The 22,476-nt window shown below is 39.5% G+C and overlaps 1 protein-coding gene across 1 annotated transcript in view; it reads left to right on the plus strand.

Moving 5' to 3' along the window:
* The window catches only part of swap70b (switching B cell complex subunit SWAP70b), a 36,765-nt gene extending 20,952 nt beyond the window's left edge, over positions 1-15,813 (plus strand). The window contains exons 8-12 of the mRNA XM_085412928.1: positions 3,387-3,494; positions 6,501-6,667; positions 9,012-9,210; positions 9,858-9,954; positions 11,585-15,813. Of these exons, the coding sequence (XP_085269054.1) occupies positions 3,387-3,494; positions 6,501-6,667; positions 9,012-9,210; positions 9,858-9,954; positions 11,585-11,694 (681 nt within the window). The 3' untranslated portion in view covers positions 11,695-15,813. The remainder of the gene's footprint in view (positions 1-3,386; positions 3,495-6,500; positions 6,668-9,011; positions 9,211-9,857; positions 9,955-11,584) is intronic.
* The last annotated feature ends 6,663 nt before the right edge of the window (positions 15,814-22,476 follow it).

A 22,476-nucleotide genomic window follows, 5' to 3' on the forward strand; every position in this document is an offset into this window, starting at 1 on the left:
ATGGTACCATTCGCACTGATCAGTGGTCTTTGATCAGTGGTCATGACAATTTGCATATTAATGATCAAGAAACCAACCTCCCAGGCCATTGTTCCTTCAGTGGTGCTAGTTTCAGTCATTGTGCAAAGGTACTTTTTATAAGTTTGGGGAAACCTGCAGTCAGCTGAGACTGAAGAAGTCACTTGGATGAGTGATGAAACATTTCTCCCACTGAAAATGCTACGTCCAGATGAACAGAATCAACTTTTTGGGATGTTGTCTTTATATATCAGGTAAATTGCAATTATGGTCAATTTCTTCTTGGAACTAAATTTTGATTGCGTTTCGATTACAGCAAACGAGGAAGATTTGTCTTTATTTAAAAAAACAAAAACAAAAATCCCCCCCCAGAAATATCAAGTGTTGTTACATCCTGGCAAGATAATGAAATTAGGCAATTTAATTAAATGGATGGAAATGAAAATGGAGTTAATGAAACTGCTGCTGCTACATTTTGTAATAAATTCAGGGACCTCTAGAAACATCTAGAAGCACCAAACCTACTTATGCTCCTGATAACATTTTATCAAATGTCCTGTTTCAACAGTCGCCTGCAATTCCACATTGACAGCAACTTGTGTTGTATTTTATAACTTTGTCATTCAGAAAGTTAAATGAGGGAAAAGTCTTGAAACAAGCAACAAAACCTGTAGCGTGCACTCAACATTCTCTCTTCTAAATCTAAAAGGAGACTCATGGTGAGAAAGTGCAAATCAAGCCTCGTCACACTTGTTTGCTGGGTGTGTTTCACAAATGGCTAAACTGAATTTCCCTTCATTCACAACCGGCTGTGGCAGATAGCTGCCCCTCCCCAAGGTTGGTGGTGCTGAAAGGTTTCCTCCTATTTTTAAAGGGAGTTTTTCCTTCCCACTGTTGCCCATTACTTGCTGATAGGGGGCCTGGTGATGGTTCTTTCTAATATTGTTGGTATTGTATCCTAGAAAGTGCCATGAGGCAGCTTTTTTTAAATTGGTGCTATATAAAAATTTTTTGATCTTCATGTTATCATAGCGGGCGATTGTGGCTCAAGAGTTGGGAGTTCGCCTTGTAATCGGAAGGTTGCCGGTTTGAGCCCCAGCTTGGACAGTTTCAATTTTGATGTAATTTTTCAAGACACTTCACCCGTTGCCTACTGGTGGTGGTCAGAGGGCCCGGTGGCGCCAGTGTCCGGCAGCCTCGCCTCTGTCAGTGCGCCCCAGGGTGGCTGTGACTACAATGTAGCCTGCCATCACCAGTGTGTGAATGTGTGCATGAATGGGTGGATGACTGGATGCGTAAAGCACTTTGGGGTCCTTAGGGACTAGTAAAAGCGCTATACAAATACAGGCCATTTACCATAGTTTAAAAATGGTCAAATATGATACCAGTATGTGAAGTAACTGGCTAGCATGCTTACCACTATCTGAAATCCTGATTATTTATCAGCCATAAAATCCTGATGGGTATTGTCATTAACTGGCCTCGCAGGTAGTGTGGACCCCCATCTCTGTGAATGCGATAACGATCGAGCAGTGTAAGATTTTCATGTTGATACCATGTTTGAATCTAATAGGATGCTGAGCGGCAGCACTGGCAGGCAACAGTTTTCACATTTTGTGTTTATATTACTTGTGTTTTAAATTAGCACTGTAGCACAGTGCCATCTCCATTTTGTTGGTCTATTTCAATTGGTTTTTGTTTCTTTGCTAAAATCTCAATTTAATAACAATCAGCAATAACATGGATCCATAGCAGAGTCGGGGTGCATTGATTAACCATGTAGAGTGTGCAATGACTAGGCTAAGAGAGAGAGAGAGAGAGTGTGTGTGTGTGTGTGTGTGTGTGTGTGTGTGTGTGTGTGTGTGTGTGTGTGTGTGTGTGTGTGTGTGTGTGTGTCAAAAACAATACAGTTGCTGTAACTGTAATGGTTACATCGACCCAGATAAACGTGGAAGGTCATGAGAGAATGACTAGTAGTCTTCTTCTTCTTTTACTTTTTTTTTTTTTTTTTTAATTAAAAAAACAAAACAAACCCAAAAATAAAATGCAACCGCAATGGTAAAACATTTGTTATTCCAAGAAGTCTGAACTCTGCAGGACAAATGATTTCAGTGTGTATTACTTCATGCTCAATTTGCCTTCATAGAGCGCTGCTGGTGTTACATTTGCATACCTATTCAGAGGCAGCGCATTCATTTCTGTTAGTCTGTTAGAAACCACACAAATAAAATTAAACATGCAGCAATCCCCCCCTGACAGGTCTTTGCTGAAACTTCCCCCTCACACCAGTTTCGTTGTTTGTTTTCCTTTTTTCATTCTGTGGTTTTTAAAATGGAGAAACTGCTTTTTAATTTCAAGTTTATTTAAAAGTTATGATGTAGTTCGCCAGTTTCAAAATGGAGCATGAAACTGATGTGCTGCATACTATATATGTGTTACTACTTTTCAGTTCTCATCCTTGGCTAACCTTTTGTCTGCACAGCAGTTTCATAAAACTACTAGATGCTTAAAACAAAATAAAACATAATAGATATAATTACCAGGCTTTAGAAGGGAAAATTAAATTAGAAGAGCTACAGTTCTGGTTGGTTTTTAGCCAATCCCTAACCTTTACTGCAAAATCATTTATCTCCTCAACTAGACTTCACTTGGCAATATGTCTCAAAATGATGGCACTTGATGATGAAACTGTATAAATTAAGTATTACAATTACGGCCATTGCTATGAGGACGCCAAAACACAAACAACACGTGCTTTTGATGGCTTTTTCTTTGAAAACACTGGACATGTTGCCAGATTGGTATCATTCCCCCCAGTGTGTCGAGCTGGACTGTAGCATGACTCCTTAAGAATGATGACTGATGATTGGTTAAGGTACGAGGAGCGAATCGAAGGTAAAGCCAGTTAATCGTAGGTAACTTTTGCCTTGTGTTATTTTAATTCCAATAAAGGATTAAGTCCACGCTTTATCTTGTTTTATGTCTTTATTATATACCCACAGCACATATTTCAAATTTTCATATATGTAGTTGCTTCTGCAAAAGCAGGAAGAGTGAAGCCCTTTACAGTTTTCAAAATTCCAGGCTTTGTTTGTTGTTTTTGTTTTGTTTTTATTTTGTTTTTTTGGCTGTTTTACGACTCTAGGACTTTAATTTATTGAGAAGTGTAGCTTTTCTAAGCCCTGGTTATATCCCTGACTAGAGTGTGATATTTTAGTGTATGTAAAAGTAACACCACCAAACAGTCTCTTTAACCTGACACTACAAGGGTGTGAAATGTGTGATTTCACATACTGCTTTAGTCCACTCTGCAAAAAAAGGAAAATTAAAAAATTTCATTTTTGGCTTGTCTGTTGCTCTTTTGGCAGGCTCTGGAGGAGGCAGCAGCTGACGCAGCAGAAGAAGAAAAAAGACGCCTTCAGACCCAAACTGAGCTCCAGGACCGTTACAGGAGGGACCTGGAGAGAGAGAAACTGGTCTGTCAATCCTTTTCATCTGCATGTAATGTCTATAACGTACAGTCGAGCATAGTGGTGCCAGTTGGACTTAATATCATACATGGATGTTTCCTCTGCACCATTACCACAAACTTCTGATTACTCTGCCTGACAACATCTTAATATTGTTGCGCTACACTTCATTAAGTACACTCTAGTACTGGATCTTCTGATTAAAATGCCAATTTAGAGTTATTTACTTTAATTCCTGAACAGAAAAACAATTTTAGTGGTTTAGTGGTTCCTACTTCCTACTGTTTAAGTTAATTCTGCATCTCCTCGTTGTATCTCTGCATAATTTCCGTGATGGCTGTTCATCAGTGCAATTCCACTCAGTCTTTGGTCAGTTATCTGAGATATGTATTGAAACATCAGTAGTAGATATGTGCAAATGTCATCAATGGGGGGGCCTCCATAGATGAAGTGCCACATTAAAATGACAGCAATATTAGCACTGCACACTCCTTGTGTAGTCTTAAGTACTATTACAGATAAAACAAAAAATAAGCGAAGTCAAACACTACCAGGTCCTGAGTTAGACCCCACCATCTGGCCGGGGCCTTTCTGGGTGGAGTTTGCATGTTCCCCCTGTGCTTGTGCGGGTTCTCTCCGGGTGCTCTGGCTTCCTCCCACAGTCCAAAGACATGCAGATAGCAAGGTTCGGTTAACTGATGATTCTAAATGTGAATGTGAGTGCGAATGGTTGTCTGTCTCTCTGTGTTAGCCGTGAGACAGACTGTGACTAGACCTGTCCAGGGTGTACCTCAACTCTCACCCCATAGTAGCTGGAATAGACTCTAGCCTCTAGACTCTACTCGTGACATGGATGGATGGGTGGGTGTGGGGGGCACCAGACTGGTCAATTACTGCACTTGCTTTATATTCAGGGACATTAATCCTCAATTATCAGGCTGCAAATATATTCATAATAATGCATTTTATTTGAGGGCACCTTTCAGAAACCCAAGGTCACCTTACAAGGAACAAAATTAATAAAAGGAACAATATATCACTGTATTATTGAGAGCATGCAATAATGGGTAAGTCGGAACAATTTTCATAAACTTGTTAAATACATAAACTGAGAAGAGCTACTAAAATAAACACAAAACAGAAAAGTACTGCAGAGTCTTGAGCAGCAATTTGGAGAGACTTGAATGGATGTTGTTTGTTGCCTCACATTTAAGAACATAGTGTGTGGTTAAGAAGTGTCTATGAGGCTCAGCTAACACTGATGGCGTTTTCTTTCTTACTCACAAACACTTGTTTGTAAAAGAGCCCCGTTTCACTGTGCTCGAATGCCACTGATAACATCTTGACATGCTTGCTACACAGCATGGATGTGGTGAACTGGCAGAGAGATGTTTAACTGTGGTTCTTTAGTCACAGTTCTGCTCTCAGATGTCCCACTTAGTTGATCCTAAGAGACGGCGTAATTTTGATTTGTATTTCTTACTTAATCTTATACATCATTAATATGTTACTCGGTTTAAGTTGGTTGTAACAGCACTTCGCTTAACTCCACTTTCTCTCACACTCGTCCACACCAGCTGAGCTACCCACTGAGAATAGCATGAGGTTTTTAGTGTTTGCTCAAGATCATCTCTACTAATGAGTTAAAACTCATTCTGCTGATCAATCCTGATGGCCCATTGATCAGTTGATTATAAAAACTGCTGATTCATAAACTTCTGATCCCAGAGGTGTTATATGAAGCAGTGTTAATGCTAATAAGTATGTTATACTTCTTCCTACTCCATTTCAGACTTAATAATTGTAATTTCATGTCATTTAGACTCTATTTTATTTATTTTACTTTTTTGTTTTGTCTGCGCACATGCATGTGTGTATTTACATATATATTCATATTTGTACATGTAAATGCAAGTATGTGTACTTGTATATATCATTTTTTCTGTATATGTCTGAAATAAAGATACAATAACAATGAGTTAGTGAGGTACGCTGAGCTCTAAGGTGACTCTCAAATGCTTTCATTGAGGCTTTTCCCGTCAATAAGCTCCAAGTGGGATTTGGATAATACAGCAGCCTTTTGAAGGCTATTGAACAGCAATAATATTCAGTCAACAGAAAATATTTAAATTTGATCTGAGCATAAACTAAAGTGATTTACAGCCCTCCATCAGAAGGCTTTGGGACAGTGTCACAATGCACTTTAAATGCACCCACAATATCAGATATAAACAGCAGCACTCATGGATGTAAAGACTGCTAGAATAAATATTAACTTATGAACTCACAAGGCTGATTTTTTTTTTTTGGTCATATTTTGCTGTTATATTTCTTTGCTGTCACCTGTTCCTCTGTCTCTGGATGTAGGCGGCCCTTTTTTATGTGAAAGCAGTGAGAGCCTGAAATAACTGATAACTATCAGCTTTCTGTTATATATATATATATATTTCCTCTGATAATGTGTCTGATGGGAGTCATCAGCCCTCTTTTATGTGAACGCACTTGGAGCAGAAAGCCTGAGTTTACAGAGAGCTGATAGCAGTTGTGATAGCAGTTATCTCTGAGGTTTTAGGTTGCACCTGTCTGTCTGTTTATTTTACACATCTAATATCAAACTCTGGTTTCCTGTGAGATGTCGATTAATCATGACAAGAGTACTTTAGATATGCGCACCTGCTGTGGCACTTTAGAGTTGGCACCAATATGCAAACTCCAACGCTTAATACAAGTCAAGTCAGTTTTTAAAAAAAATAAAAATAAAATAAAGTATGTATGTATGAGAAAGAACACCCTGAAAATTAGATGATCCCCTATGAGCAAGCAGTTTGGCAACAGTGGGAAGGAAAACCTTGCTTTCAACAGGAAATAACATCCAGCAAGAGATGGGACAAAAAAAAAAAAAAAAAAAATCTAATGATTTCAGAGTGGTGTATAAACACACACGAATGGATCTTATGAGTATTAATTTTGAATTCCAGGTTAAGTATACTTCTGTGTTTCCTGGTTTTAAAGGTGCGGCAGCAGATTGAGAAAAACCTGGCTGAGAAGTCCACTGAGCTGGAGCAGTACCTGCAGAGGGTCCATGAGCTGGAAGACATGTATCGCCAACTGGAGCACGCTTTGGAAGACGAGAGACGTGCCAGACAGGATGAGGAAATCATCCGTAAGCTGCAGACACGGTGAGTCAAAGGGTGTGCGGAGGGAGAAATGTTTGGGTTTGTATAAAGAATATTCCCCACAGAGCCTCACTCAGATCCTCTGATGAGGAAACTTGGGTCACTCGGATCTTTGCATACGTCTCCTATCTGGAAAGCATAACACTGGGATAAATATATTCATAGAAATTCTTTTTGTTACCTTAACAATCCAGCACGGGTGCTACCAAATTTCAGTGAAGCATGAAACTTATTATTCCTAATGAAGTGCATCACATGAACCTCTGTCCAAAGAGCTGAGTCTAAGTCTTTGTTTTCCTAATATAGGAGGCTATACACAGCCAGACTTTCAACTTCTCCTTCATACACTCGACATTTCCTCCCTCATCTTTCCTTCCTATCTGCTGATGAATACATTCCAGGTCACGTTTGAGAAGTCACCAGCGAGTATTTCCTTTAAATGTAGTCGTTGTGTTAAAAATGTCAATCAGTTCTTTAGAAGAGGACAATTTTCAGTGGCTGTTTTTTCTCTACAACCACAGTTAAATGAGTAAAACATGCCTGAGACCTAAATGGCAGTGTTTTATAATGAAACGTATAGGTGCTTAATGAGATACAAGAAATATTAAAGACTTGCCACTGAAATTTTGAGAGAGGAGATTTGCCAGGGGCACAGTTGTGCAGCACTATATACATATGAACAGTCTCAGTGTCAAAAAATATCAACTATACAAATCATGACATCACAAACTCAGATCACCTTTATGGAAAATATATTTCATAAAAAATTTTGAACTAAATTATGTTTGTATATATTTATGTTTATTATATTTACTTGTCTAACTACACTATTGCACCACCTGCTGACACATCCGTTTACAACTGATTTATACATTAGCTTCTTTATTATTCTTTTTTTTCTTTTTAAAACAATTCTACTTTTACAGCCTGGAAATATATTTCTCTTTTATTTGTGAAAAGGTGTTTGCCTCCTGCCTGATTTTCTCTTTTTTGTGTGTTTTTGTCACACTTAAATATTTCAGATAATCCAAACAAATTTAAATGTTAGACAAACATAATGCAAGTAAATACAAAATTAAGTTTCTAAATGAAGGTGAGCTGATTGCCCCCTAAACCGAATAACTGGTTGGAGCACCCTTAAAACTGCAACCAAACTATAAGTGGTAATGAGTCTTTTACAGCACTGTGGAGAATTTTGGTCCACTCATCTTTGCAGAATTGTTGTAATTCGGTCACACTGGAGGGTTTTCGAGCATGAACTGCCTTTTTAAGGTCATGCCATAGCATCTCAATCGGATTTAAGTCAGGACAAGGCAACTCAAATGTCTGCATTTTGTTTTTCTTAAGACATTCAGAGGTGGACTTGCTAATGTGTTTTGGATCATTGTCCTGCTGCCAAATCTAAGTTTGCTTCAGCTTGAGGTCCCAAACAGACGGCCGGACGTTCTCCTTCAGGGTGTTTTGGTAGACAGCAGGATTCATGGTTCATTTACCACAGCAAGTCTTCCAGGTCCTAAGGCAGCAAACAGACCCAGACCATCACACTACAGTGTTCTACTGTTGGCATGATGATCCTTTTCTGAAATGACACACACCTTTTTGTCTCGTCAGTCCACAGAGTATTTTCCCAAAAGTCTTGGGGATGATTAAGATGTTTTCGGGCAAAACGAGACGAGCCTTTATGTTCGTTTTGCTCAGCAGTGGTTTTTTGTCTTGAAACTCCCATGCAGGCCACTTTTGCCCAGTCTTTTAAGGTGGAGTCATGAACACTGACCTTAACTGAGGCAAGTGAGGCCTGCAGTTCTTTGGATGTTGTTTTGTGACCTCTTGGATGAGTCGTCGCTGTGCTCTTGAGGTAATTTTAGTCAGCTGGGCACTCCTGGGAAGGTTCACCACTGTTCCATGTTTTCACCATTTGTGGATAATGGAATCACTTTTTCCACACAGGGCCATGTAGGTTTGGATTCTTTTTCCTCTTAAGAGTAAGCACCTTCATTTAGAAACTGCCTTTTGTGTTTACTTGTGTTATTCTTTGACATATATTTACATTTTTTGATGATCTGAAACATTAATGTTTGACAAACATACAAAAACTAGAAACTTAGGAAGGGGGCAAACACTTTTTTTTTTTTTTTTTTTTTTGTGTGTGTGTGTGTACAGTATACAGTGCACACACTGTTGATAATAGTAACTACACAGGGTCTAATATTTTTCTCAAGAAGTGTCAAATCTGTGGAAAACGCATGTACGGTCCACATGCTTTGTTTATGCAGTGATCTGACCCTCCTGGGGGTAGGGCCCATGCTGAAGCCTGCCTGTAGTAAATGATATATGTACTGTGGACCAGATTACTGGAGGAGGAGGCCAAGAAGAGAGCAGAGTTGGAGCAGATCCATTTGCAGCAGAAGCAGGCCATCTCCGTCACGGTGGCTGAGAAAGAGGAACTGGAGAAGGAGCGTCTGGCCAAGGAGAGCGCCCTGCAAGCTGCAATGAAGCAGCTGGAGCAGCTGGAGCTGGAGAGGCAGGGGGCGCTGGAGCAGTATGAGGTCAGTGATGGGGGGTATAAATATGGATGCAATAGGACTAGTGTGAAAACTCCTCTGTGGAATGGAGCCGTTACCCACAAATAAATCATTAAAACAATAAAAAGGGAAAAACTCAACTTATCATCATTTCTATGAATGTTGACATTTTATGACTAAATTGTGCCTCTTGCTGTAGTTCAAAGCAGTTACTGAGCAGTCTTTGAGGTTTGCACCTAACATATGTCCTCAAAGCTGCTTTCAGTTGTCCTTCCTCATATGTAGCACACAGCAGGAGACGGTCTGCTCCACTCAAACTACAGAAGCTGCTACATGTGGTTTAGAGGTGGGGGCCACCTGCATGCAGGAGGCAGAACATGCAGCATCCACCTTGCTAGCAGTGACTGGACTATTTGCACAGCAGCTTTCCATGCAAATATGCAGACTCATCATGTGATTAGTCTGTCATTCCCAAAAGAATTCACTTTTAATCAAATACTTTGTGGAAGCCTCAGGGACACCTGTTCAGGCTTAGCCATTTAGAAAAGATTTCTTTAGACAAGAGATTTAATACTAACCACTTGTGAATCAGTATGCTGATAGGTGCCATGTTTACATCTATTAAACCTCACACATGTGTTGCGTTTTCTGTTTCTCCATGTGTGAGCCAGACGGTAAAGAAGAAGCTGGAAACTGCGACCAACAACACCAAGACCTGGAAGCACAAAGTGGCTGAACATGAGGGCTTGTTACGGCTCATTCAACCAGGTAAACAGAAACCCAATGAGCATCCGCCTGCACCATGTGGTGCTTTTCTTAAGAGCTGTTTGACAGTTAAAATTCAAGTTTAAGGTTAGGGTTGGGATTATTTTTAGGTGATAGTGATATATTCAGAATATCATACATCTGTTTATTCATATAGAAAATATAAAATGAGTTGTTTTTTTTCACTATAACATAAATTCAGATTTAAAAAAAAAAAGAAGTAAAAACACGTTAAAAACCTAATCACAATGATAGTTAGGATTTTTAAAAATGTTGTATTATAATAAATGCCATTCTATTTCATGTAAAAACTGACCTATGATATGTTATAAACTGTGCAGTCAATTGCAGCTGGTTATAATCAGGGGTGCACATAAGTGGTCCGCAGGTGCGCATTCGCTGTCAAAATAAAAGACGTGCACCAGATAAGAAGTTGCAACGCGCGTTTGCGTACATAAGATTTTCTGGAGGAGGACAGACATTTGTTTAGAACTCTTAAAGATGTCGAAGAAGCTCCTTTAAGCAATTACTGTGATGTTCCTCCACCTCCAAAGAAAGATCAGAAGGAGTCCGAACCGCAAAAGAAGCACGTATTCTCGGAAAGTGGTTGCAGGAGGTGAGCTGGCTTCAAACAAATGATGAACGCACAGAGATGTGGTGCGGAATGTGCTGTGAAAATCCCACTCTAACGGACAAAAACAGTGCTTTTTATATGGACGCAAACGCGCGTCGCAACTTCTTATCTGGTGCGCGTCTTTTAATTTGACAGCGAATGCGCACCTGCGGACCATTTATGTGCACCCCTGGTTATAATCATAGAAGTTGTCAGTACACTCTCGGTGTCTCTCTCCGTGTCTGCACCATTGCAGACGCTGAGACAACGGGACGCACAGCAGTCCTGTCATTAGTCAAGACTGAGATAAACTGTACCTGGAACCATGCATGTGGTTTGGTTGTTGCAATAGTTGGCAGCACAGCTGGTCGTAGTTGTGTGTGTCGAGTAATGGTTTTGCTCGCTGATTTACAGCAATGACTCCAGTGAGCGTGATGTTGTACAGCGCCACCTCCTCGAAGGGCATTAAATCACATGCCAGTAGAGGAAGGCATGAAAGTAGAAGGCTACACTCTGCAGGGACAGAGTGTAGATAAGAGAGAAAGGGAGAACTCTGTGGGTTTGGTAAACATTTCCTCTGTGGTCTACTCTGTAGCTGCTAATCAGACAGAGGCTATCATCTAGAGTCCTGCAACTTTTTTGCAATGCTAGCTTAATTTGAAGAAAAATGGCAGTTACACATACAATAAATCCTCAGATTTTTAGCTGAGGATCAGCTGTTGTGGTCTCTTTTTTTAAGACTTTTTTTGGGGGGGGGGGGTCAAACCTAAGATGTTTATTAGATGGCCTCAAAAATTTACTCCAGAATACTTTGGTGCACAGAGGAGACTCAGTGACTGCATGGAGCCTGGGTCCTGTGGGTGCAAATTAAGCTCAAATCATCACTGCTCCATTGCTGCGCTTTACTGTTGGCGAATTTGTGATGATATGCTGTGTGGTTTACGCTATAAACAGTTTTGCTGTGTGTGTGTGTGTATTTGCCATGCAACAATGTTTTTTCTGTTTCTGTTTCTTGCTCAGGTGCCAAGGGGCAGCAGAATATCACAAACTGGGGCCCTGCAGCCTTTTCTGAAGCAGAGCTCAGTCTGAGGGAGAAACAATGGCAGGAGACGAAGAACCAGGCAACTTAAGCTCAGTAAAGCTGTTGTAAACCATTATCATAACCTTAAACATGTTTAACTAACAAGGGAAAGATGAGACAGGCCTGCTGGGATGTACTGGAACGTCTCTGATGAAGCGTATCTTTGCCGGGATGAAAAGGCATTTTATAATAAGGTGGCATTAACTAATCAATAAATCTCACGTTACCCTGTAGGAAGCACAGTTAGAACTGATAAACTTGGCTCTATGTTAGTGTTGGCCACCATTGATTATCTCTAAAACCACCAACAAGAAAAAGTCACCTCATAATTTAGGGAACGGGATTTAAAATGATAATTATTGCAAAATAACTTTTCCTCAGTCGAAATATGAGAGATAATCAGCACAAAATCAATAGAAGGCATTCGGTTTATATTTTTACACACAGCGTGACAGTGACAATGGGAGTAGTGCCAAACCGAACCAGTGACTATGACAACAAACGCGGACCACGGCTCAAAAGACGAAGACGTTGTTGAACAGAGGGATCCAAAGAATTCGGTATTGTGGAGATTTGTAGCTGTCCAACATAGGAGTGGAATATCATACACTGCACATACGTGCCTTTATGTGAAAGCATGTTTCAACAAAGCCACGTAACACCACAAAATTGTTTTTGCCGTCCTTGCAAAGTGCAAAACTGACAGTTTCTCTGCAAGATTTTACAGTGTACATTTTATTGTAAAAGAAATGATGGCAGTAAGGACAGTGGCTGATTAAAGTAACTGACCCTCCTTAGCAACTCCCTCGCCGGAAGCGTTTCTCTCAGATAAGTGCAGGCACGTGTCGGACATGCGATCCACACGAGTGCAGTTTTACCAAAATGTCAGCAAAACCCACATCAAACCACAGACATCCACAGATTATGTGTAATGGTGAGAAATGTCACAGGGAAAAAGTATTGAACACATGAAGAAAGCGAGGCGCAAAAAGGAATGGAAAGTCATGACACCAGCTGAAATCTATCAGTAATTAGAAAATAATCCTGGCGCTTAGTGCAAATTAATGTCAGCTGGTTCAGTCCAAACCAGCAGCTTATAAAAAGGTGACTCATTACCAATGTGTCACAGAAGAGACTTCTCATGATGGGTAAGACTAATGAGCTCTCTCAAGACCTTCACAACCTTATTGTTGGAAAGCATGCTGATGGCACCAGTTACAGAATTTCTAAAATACTGAAGATTCCATTGAGCACTGTTGGGGCCATAATCCAGAGGTGAAAAGAACATTTTTCACCATAAGCCGACCACAACCAGGTGCTCCCTGCAAGATTTCAGACAGAGGAGTGGAAAGAATTGTCAGAGTTGTCCCAGAGCCAAGGAGCACTTGTGGAGAGCTACAGAAAGACCTGGAATCAGCAGAAGGCACTGCACATCACCCCCAAAACACCATACCAACAGTGAAGGTTGGAGGTGGGATCATCATGTGTGGGGCTGTTTTTCAGCATACAACACCGGCACACTTCATATTATTGAAAGAAGGATGAATTGAAAAATGTACTGAGACATTCCTGATATAAATTAGCTGCCATCTACCAGGATGATGACGATGAAACGCTTCAGCAAGATGATGTTCCCAAACACGCAGCCAAGGAAACTCTCGATTGGTTTCAGCGAAAGAAAATACAGCTGTAAGAATGGCTCAGCCAATCATCTGACCTGAATCCAACTGGAAATGTATGGAAAGAACCAAATTTCAGAGTTTATAGAAGAGAGGTGTGGAATCAGGATTTGATGTTTGTGTGGAAGACTGGGCCAAAATCACACATGAGCAATTTTGAAGCTGTTGTCACCAACACAGGCTTTTGTACCAAGTATTAAACGACTCAATATCAAATGTATAAATTATTAAATTATATAAATTAATTATTAATTATATAAATTAATTTAAAAAAATTGTTCAATACTTTTCCACTGTGTCATTTGGCTTGGATGGGTTGTTACAGGCATCTGGAGATTTCATGTCAATGGGACCTTTAGAGATAATTGGTGATGTGTTCAATACTTTACCTGCTGTATACAGAAGGTTTGTTGGGTTTTTGCCTATAAATCTTTCTTGCAGTTATTTGCAAACCATTTAAAACTGTAAGAATCGGCAGGATCCTTGTGATTTCATTTTTTATCAATATCTACATTATTGTTTCTCGAACTGACCATAACCATAACTTAGTTTTCCATTTTGTGTTCATGTGTAACACATCCGGCATCTGTACGATGATTGTGGAAGGTGACTTTGAGCTGTAGGACCAATGGGAACCTTACCAGTTACCTTTATACAAAGTTAATAAAGAGTGGAGTACTTAGAAGTTAACAGTGGTCAGTGCCTGCTGTCTGTAAAGGCAGACCATAGTCAAAATAGACCTGAGCCAACAATATACATGATTTGAAATTGGTTTTAAGACATTCAGCTTTATTAAAAACACAAAAAAGAAAACTGTTCTGTTTTAACAGGTTTCATGGATGGAGAACTGTAAAGTAATATGGCCATTTCAGGCAGCTAATCTGTGTTTTTGGTTTGACTCTAGGAAGAACAAACTATTCATGTAAAACTCGTTTTTGGTCAAATATGGTCCCCCGGTATAATTTTTTTTTTTTCTTTCCTGAATCTCTGCAATGGAGGTGGAGAGTATAAATTTAGCATGACCCACAAAAACACAATAACCTCAGTGACAGGAAATACACAAGGATGAAACACAATGAAACTAGCCTTTAAGCCACGAGTATAAACAATGTGCACACCAGTGCTTTGCACTGTTTTTCTTCTTCCAGTTTGTCTCGACTGTGTCCATGATATGCACTACTTTTGATCAGAGTCTGACCCGTCTAACAAGAATTAGCCAAAGTGTATTTTAGGTTCTTTGTTTTAATCCTTTTAAAGAAGCAGAAACTACTAAAACTGCTAAAAACTACTCTACAAACTAGCCTCCTTAAGATCATTTTTACATTGAAATGTAAGTGTTTGTACATATTTAGTCGACTTTATGTTTTAACAATGTTACCTTCAAAAGAATGTAAACTATCATGTACAATTCACTAAATGTTTTATTGTCAAAGAGCTGTTTTCAATACTTTGTTTCATCAAGATTTCTAAGTGACTCTGGAACATTTCTTGTTCTGTCTTGTCCTGAATATTGTTAGCAGGATTATTTTACTGAAGTCTAACTCCCAGCACAGATGCTAACGGCAGAAAGTTTGTTACTTTAGAACAACCAGTGACTTTGATACTGTAAAAATTCAAAATTGTGATTTTTTTTTTTTTTTTTTTTAATATATATATGTAAAAAGCTCAAAACTGAACCATATAATAAATCACATCTTGAATAACTGACTTTTTTTTTCTAACACCGTAGAAGAGTTACAACGATCCATTTAACAAGCTTCTTCCACTTATCGAATTCGGGGATGGGGCTCTTGCTCTCAGCAAGGCAGACGAGGTGTATCTGCTAATCTACAGGTAACATTAGACGGACAGATATTTGACCTAAAGGCATTTAAATAAGGTAATGTGCTATTTATCCTAAGGTGAGAAGTGGGAGCATCTAAACATGAAAGACTATAACAAAATGACTTAAACAGGTAAAATAAATAAATATATAGCTCAATTTAAAAAAAAAAAAAAAAAAAAAAGTCTCAATCCTCCTACTCTTACTTTTATCTCTCAAACTCCAGATTCACATTTTTTCCATTAAACTTTGGTTTACTTTGACACATCTCTCTCTGGCCAGTCAGAAAGGAATCTGTGTATGAAAGAGGTCAGCTGACTTCCAGTTTGTTTGTGCATTAAGAAATGTTGTGGGAAAAAAGACATTTGAGCGGTTCAAATTAAATATTAAAACAAATTCAAATATGAAATATCCAAATTCAGGTTATATTTGCACATATTTCCTCAGCCTGTACATACTTATAGAATATTCATAACATACTTCATACCGTGTACATTATAACATACCATAATAGACCCATTTCTGTAACATACTTGCATATCTATATTGTTGCTAATATATATTGTAATATATCTATATCACTAAAGCACTTCTGGATGGATGCAAACTGCATTTCGTTGCCCTGTACCTGTGCATGTGCAATGACAATAAAGTTGAATTCTATTCTATTCTACCCTATTAGCCAGTTTATAAAGTAATAACGGTTTTAACCTTGAGTGATCACTAGAGGGCGCTACAGTGTCATAAAATGTGTGCTGTGAGTTTATAAAGCAGCAAAACGGTAAAATGTTAACTGGAGCTCATCTGGGGACAGGATAGTGACAAATGTTGACTTCATTTCTGTGACTTCACTGTCTAAACCTTTAGTTTTATAAAAAAATAAAGCTCATCACTGTCTCATGTCTCCTGTCTGGTTGTTATAATACAGACAAGATCAGAGATACTGCATTTTTCTACAGTTATGTAACAGAAATGACATTAATTAAATTGCCATCCTCGCATTGTATTATTGAGTAATGAGCAACTTACTTAATATGAGGTCCAGCGCATACAGGGAGATAACATTAGTCAAATATGAGCCAAATATAAAGATGATGATAATATTTGGAAAAACCAGATGCAAGACAAGAACAGCAAGAATTATGGAAATTTATTTGTATTATTTTAAATGTATCTTTTCGGATTAATCGTTTCAGTGTACCAGAAAGGAATCTGAAAGTACATCTGACATTCTTCGAGTTTCTCTGGGTTTGTTCCAGGAAGTTTAAAAAAACCAAACAAAAAGCAAAACTTTCAAATGTTCCAGTTCCAAAACAACTGATTAGAGTTGATTTAATCCCAGATTTGTTCAGAGTTAAACGAATGCTTTGTGAATGGAAAATAAGGCATCATTATATAAGACTCTGACACAACGATTCAACATAGCAGTGGGTAAATAAAGAACATCTTAGTCCAGCAGAAGCAGAATGTGACCGTGCACATTTATCTTCATCTCACGCAGCAACGGGAGCAATGAATGGCTTGAAATGGAGCACGGGAAAGAGTCAATAAACAAGCATCGCACAGTGTTTATGCGGCAGTTCACTCATTCACAGCGGCACAGGTAAAGCTGAGTTCAAATTTCGGCCGTCTGCCCTATTTAAACGTTTTCTTCAAGATCGCTGAAATTTTAAAGCAGCAAAGTTAAACCACCATGAATTATGGTCTGTTAAGAATACACGCAGCCTATATTTAAAAGCTTACTTTAAATCTTTAAAATTCACACACTGGTGGAGGCAAGCTACGGTTGTAGCCACAGCTGCCCTGGGGCAGACTGACAGAAGCGAGGCTGCCATATCGCGCCATTGGCCCCTCTGGCCAACACCAGTAGGCGGTAGGGTAAAGTGTCTTGCCCAAGGACACAACGACCAGGACAGAGAGCCCAGGGATCAAACCGGCAACCTTCCGGTTACAGATACGCTTCCCAACCCCCTGAGCCACGGTCGCCCCGCATATAAATGAGGTAGACATGAATGCATAATGACTGTTGGCCAATTAAAAGTATGACATTGTATTTTTTTGATGACACAGTATTGACATAATGGCTAATTAAAAAATGAATGGTTAGTAAAACTAATGATAAACTTTACCCAAGCAACATTGGTGCATGCTCAACCATCCAGGTAAGGAAATCCCAAAAAGTTAACTCTGTTCATCAGGACGTAGCATAAAATATGGAAATCCCGATGAAAGCAATGACTTCATTATCAAGACTGAAGCTCTCCTCACCTTAATGTCCAACTCGTATTTGTTTAATTCAGTTAAATTGTATTTATATAGAGCCAAATTACCACAGTGGTTGCATCAAGGCGCTTTATATTGTGAGGTAAAGACCCTACAATAATACAAAGAAGACCCCAGGAGTCACCGGACCCACTGTGTGCAAGGACTTGGCGACAGTGGGGAGGAAAAACTCCCTTTTAAAAGGAGAAACCAGGCTCAGGGAGGAGCAGCTGCCATTACTGGTTGGGGGGTGAAGGGAAAAGAATTCACTTCTGTCTGTCACAATATTTAATTAATCCTAAAACGTCTCAAATGAGGACATAACCAATGGAAACTACGACTTTAAACTGTAATCTTCCCTTTATTTTGATCAGTTTAATATATAAACAGCCATCTTTCTGTACAGTGTTTTTATAAGCTTACATTACAAAGTGTTTTAGTCAGGGTGGCAGCTTTATAATGGGAAACTTTTTGCTACCTTAACATAATTTTCATTATTTCCAAAAAATAGAATATTTTTCATGATGATCTGCATCACTTTGCAGCACCATTTTCAACCTTTCCTTTCCTTTATTAAAGGATGGTCCAGCGTATCCTGTTTTAAAGGAAGTATTGGAGGACACTCTGAAGTATCTTTCCTTAGTATTACTGTGCTTTCTAGGTTCCTAACTGAGTGACGTGACCTGGAAGTGTCTGCTTGGCGGCAATAATAAGCAAAATTTTCTACTTGACCGCAACCTTGATCTGTAGTTAGTCTGCAGCTCACTAATTTTTTCCTCTGTTGCAATCAACCTAGAGTGTCTAATATGATTCAGAGGAATGTGACTGTTCAAAACAGACTAGATTGTAAAGTCTCCACTTTTAGATCACCCCCGCCCCCACACACTCCCCCAGCTTCTCCCCGTATGATCCCCTGCTAAGTTAATTCGCTCCATCCTCTCTCCATATCGTGCAATAGTCGTTAATTTGAGTGAGACGAGGCAGACCAAACAAACACACACAAAATGCGTTCCCAAATCTGTGGTCCAGATGTGCTCGGCACGTACCACAGCTGCACTAACATTGCTTTTCTGCAACAACATGGCCTGTCAATAACGTCAAATACTGCACCGGATGCACCCCCACCCCCAGAAACGTCTGTATCCCATCATCATCCTTTCCTTTTAAACATCCTCACATTCATCAGCTTGGGGTTATGAGGCTTGTGGCACGTGTGCCGCATTCCTGGGAGGTGATGCGAAACAGAAATGCATTAAATTCCAGATCTGGAATCCATCGCAGGGGGTGTACATGAGCGTGTGTGTGTGTGTGTGTAAATATGTCTGTGTATGAAGGGGTGTAGGGTAAAGTGGTTAACAGGTCTCATTGCCCTCTTGAGTATGAGAACATCCGAGTGTCTGAAATGTCTGAGGAATTCAAAATATACAGCATTTGAAGGTTTTAGGAATTCTGGGCATTTACAGCAAATGGGGCTCTCGCAAACCCCCTGGAGCCTGCGGAGGTTTGCGGAGCAGAAGCGTGCTGTTGGGACTGTAAAATAAAATGTCTGCAGAACATTCACTTTCTATCACAGTATCGCATGTGACTTTTCATGGACCCCAGGGGTGTGATGTGAGAGTATTAAGAGTTCAGGAAAGCATCTGGTGAGAGAGTAGACAAAAATAGCATATCGCAGCATCTTCACATTGTAGATCTCGAACGGATGATTAAAAGGTCCCCAGAGAATTCCTGTAAGGGTTGACTATGCAAGCAGATGTCTTCCCCTGCCTCATAAAAATGAAAAACACCAAAAGTGGGTCCAGAAGAGTGAGGAATTAACAGCAGCATTCCACTTCACAACAACTACAATAACTATTACTATTAAAAGGCTGTCTTTGCCTCCCTTTGAGACTTCACCTTCGACCTCATTTCACCTGCATGTCAACTTTCTTTTCCAACAGCGTGTTTTTTATCCCGCCGCATCGCCCTCCCGATATTTCACAATAGATTTCAGTTGGATTTGTGTAATGTGGGACTTTTAGGTTTCGTGAGGTTCAAGGATGCGAGGATTCGGAATCTGGGACAAAGGATCTGGCTCCAATCAGAGCATCAGACTGAGGTTGACTCTGCACCCACAGGAAGGCCAAACCCGAGGCCGCAGAGGACAACTCAAACCCATCTTTCTCAATTGTTCATACTAGATAAAAATATCTCCTGGCAATGCAAAGAGCCAAGCTAAAGGTGAGCCTTGTGCCACTCTGACCTTAAATTTGTGTTTTTACCAACATAGGTCAAAAGTTACTCGTAATACATGCAAGAGTTCATGAACCAGTCATCTTGCCTCCTGTAAATATTATGCAAATGGACATACAGATGAATACAGGTGTTTAAGCTGCACACCTGACACGAATACCAGCACTCAAATGCATGTACTTCCTGCCTGCAAACACGGAGGACACAAATGCAGCAAGCATGCAATTGTACCTAAATGTGCTACAGATAAGAAGAAGAAAAAACACCAATGCACGCACGCACAGGCAAAGTTTTAATTCAACTCAGTCAGAGGAAAACTATAACAGGGAAGCAGTGAGAAGTGACTGCTCGGCTGAGTGGTCCAACTCCATCGATGAGGAATGCTTTACGTGACAAGACCGCAAGACTTCAAAAGTCAGCATCTCATCTTCTTCCTCCCCCATGAACACAAAAGAATGTGTGGCAAGGCGCAAATATAAAACACAAGTGTTCCTGTTAAGAAAAAACCTACAACCCCCATGGACTGCACTGCACTCGTTCCAGCACATGAAGTTATTTCTTTTTTCCGTTGAAACCGTCTGACTTTTTATGACTAAGCCAAGTTTGGAGTTGGCCTCCAACCAAAGCATTGTTTACCAGCATCCGACTTAATTACAGCTTTATGAAATCGTGCTAAAAATATCCAAGAGCAGCAGGCTCGAAGAAAAGAAGTCAACGAGTCAGCAGAGCTCTCCTTTACCAGGTGAAAGTCGTGCATGTGTGCGCGTCGGGGGTGGGGTTACCTGCACAGTACTGTCAGCATTTCTTTATTGATGACACACCCTTCCTCCAGGGTCATGAAGGTAAACATAGGGCTGCTATTTCAGACTGGAGAGGAACAGAAGCTGCTTTGTCCTCACACCCAAAAAGAAAAAAAGAAACCACAACAGGAGAGCATGGCACTTAATCTTAACTTCTCAGGCTTTGAATGTGGAGCTCTGCCTCCAGCATCCTCACTGGCAGTTTATGTTGAACAAACGTTTGAGTAAATGTGACCTCCTCTCAAAAAAGATGCCATGTTTGTGTACATTTTTAATGAGCAATGATGAGGAAGCTGCTTTGAATGTGTAACAGTTACTTGACATTGAATGCTGTTCAACTACATCGAAGCTAGTTGAGGAAAAAGTAGGTTTTACATTTTTGAAATTGACAGTGTACGGTGATGTGAAGGTACAAAATCTTAACATACAAACGTTTTTTTTAAAAGCCACTGAGTTGTGTTTATTTCAACGATGGCTCATTTATTCAGAGGTCATCCAGAAAAATATAATGAACTACTTTGTTCTGGATAAAATGTAGAAAAGTCAGCTCAGCTACTGAATATAATGGCCACCAGTTTCAGCTTGCATAGCTCACAGGTAAAAGCTCGAGTCATGCAGAACAAGTCAGTGTTGTGTATTTGCATAAGGCTGTGGCGATGCTCATCCACGATGACAATGCTGCTGATTGAGCACCACCCTGCACTACACAAGGGTCCAGTGTGTTGCTTGTGCTGGCCTGATGAGTGCTTTGCCCAGTCGTTCACAGCCACCAGGATGAAAGAATAAAGAGAAGAAGGGTTCAGCTTAGAAGGAGAAGGGTACTTTTTGGGTTCAGGTATAATCCAAAAATAATTTAATTTAGTGTGCAGATAGTTAACTACATAGAAAAGGATTAAACTTATGTAAGCAAAATGTATGAATATTATTACCTCCACCGAGGAGGTTGTGTTTTTTGTAGTATTTGCATGAATGTGTGTCACTTTGTCAATCTGTAAACACCATAGCTCAAAAGGTTTTGAATGAATTTTAAAAAAACGTTGTAGGGGTGTAGAGTGGGGTCATGTTAACAGTCCATTATAATTTGCTTTACATCCACCAAGGTCTTTAAAGTCAACCGAATCATTTATTGGCTGAAAAATGACAAACAGCCTTTTAACTATGATTCTTACAACTGTGGTTTGTATAGTCGACATATATAAAGTACTGCATAAAGATTTAAAACATCAAATATGGGTATAAAATATCAAATTTCACATTTGACCTCTGACCTCTCCTTCAAAGTCTTTTTTTAAGGTACTTTTTGAGTATAGTTGATGAATTTGATTATAGCTTTGTTATGCACATTGCAATAACAGGTTATAACCTTCTAAGATTTTCAGTACATGCACTATGTTCCCGAATAAGTTCTTTTTTGGGAAGAAAATAAAAATGTGTCATATTATTATTAATTATCAGAAACTATGCGTTAAAAAAAACACCTACTCACAATCGTTCCTCCACTAAATATCCTATGTTATATAAATATCCTATTTATGTTGTAACCTGTGAGAAATTAGCAATCAAAAGACAGTTTTATGTGATTCTGTGCAAAAATACAATCACATTATTATAATTAGGAATAATTCAAATAAAAGGTAAATGAACAGCATTTTCTCATCCTTCCAAAGTGCTTACCACTGCAAGCCACTTTCAGCCACTTACACTTTTCATCTAGTCACAGCCTTTCTTCACCTCACACACACTCACGCTGATGATACACTGGGGGTGTTTAAGGGGTTCAGTTTCTTGCCCAGATGCCAAAATATTTTATAGTTTTTACAGTGAAAAGCACAAACATTCCACAAACTCATGAATTTCACATCATAACGTTATAAATTATGGACAGAACTTCCTGGTTGTGCGCCTGGCATTTAATGAACATAAGAATGATCTGGCCATGCCTGAATGAACCCATTAGGAACATTTATGTAACTGATAATAAAGCCTGAATGACAAAAAGAGAAATGAAGCCATAAATGTTATGTATTCCATGCGTG

Source organism: Rhamphochromis longiceps, linkage group LG7 (assembly GCF_057381845.1).
Source record: "Rhamphochromis longiceps isolate RC_006_pf linkage group LG7, R_longiceps_female_GT1.1, whole genome shotgun sequence".
Classification (NCBI taxonomy): Eukaryota; Metazoa; Chordata; class Actinopteri; order Cichliformes; family Cichlidae; genus Rhamphochromis; species Rhamphochromis longiceps.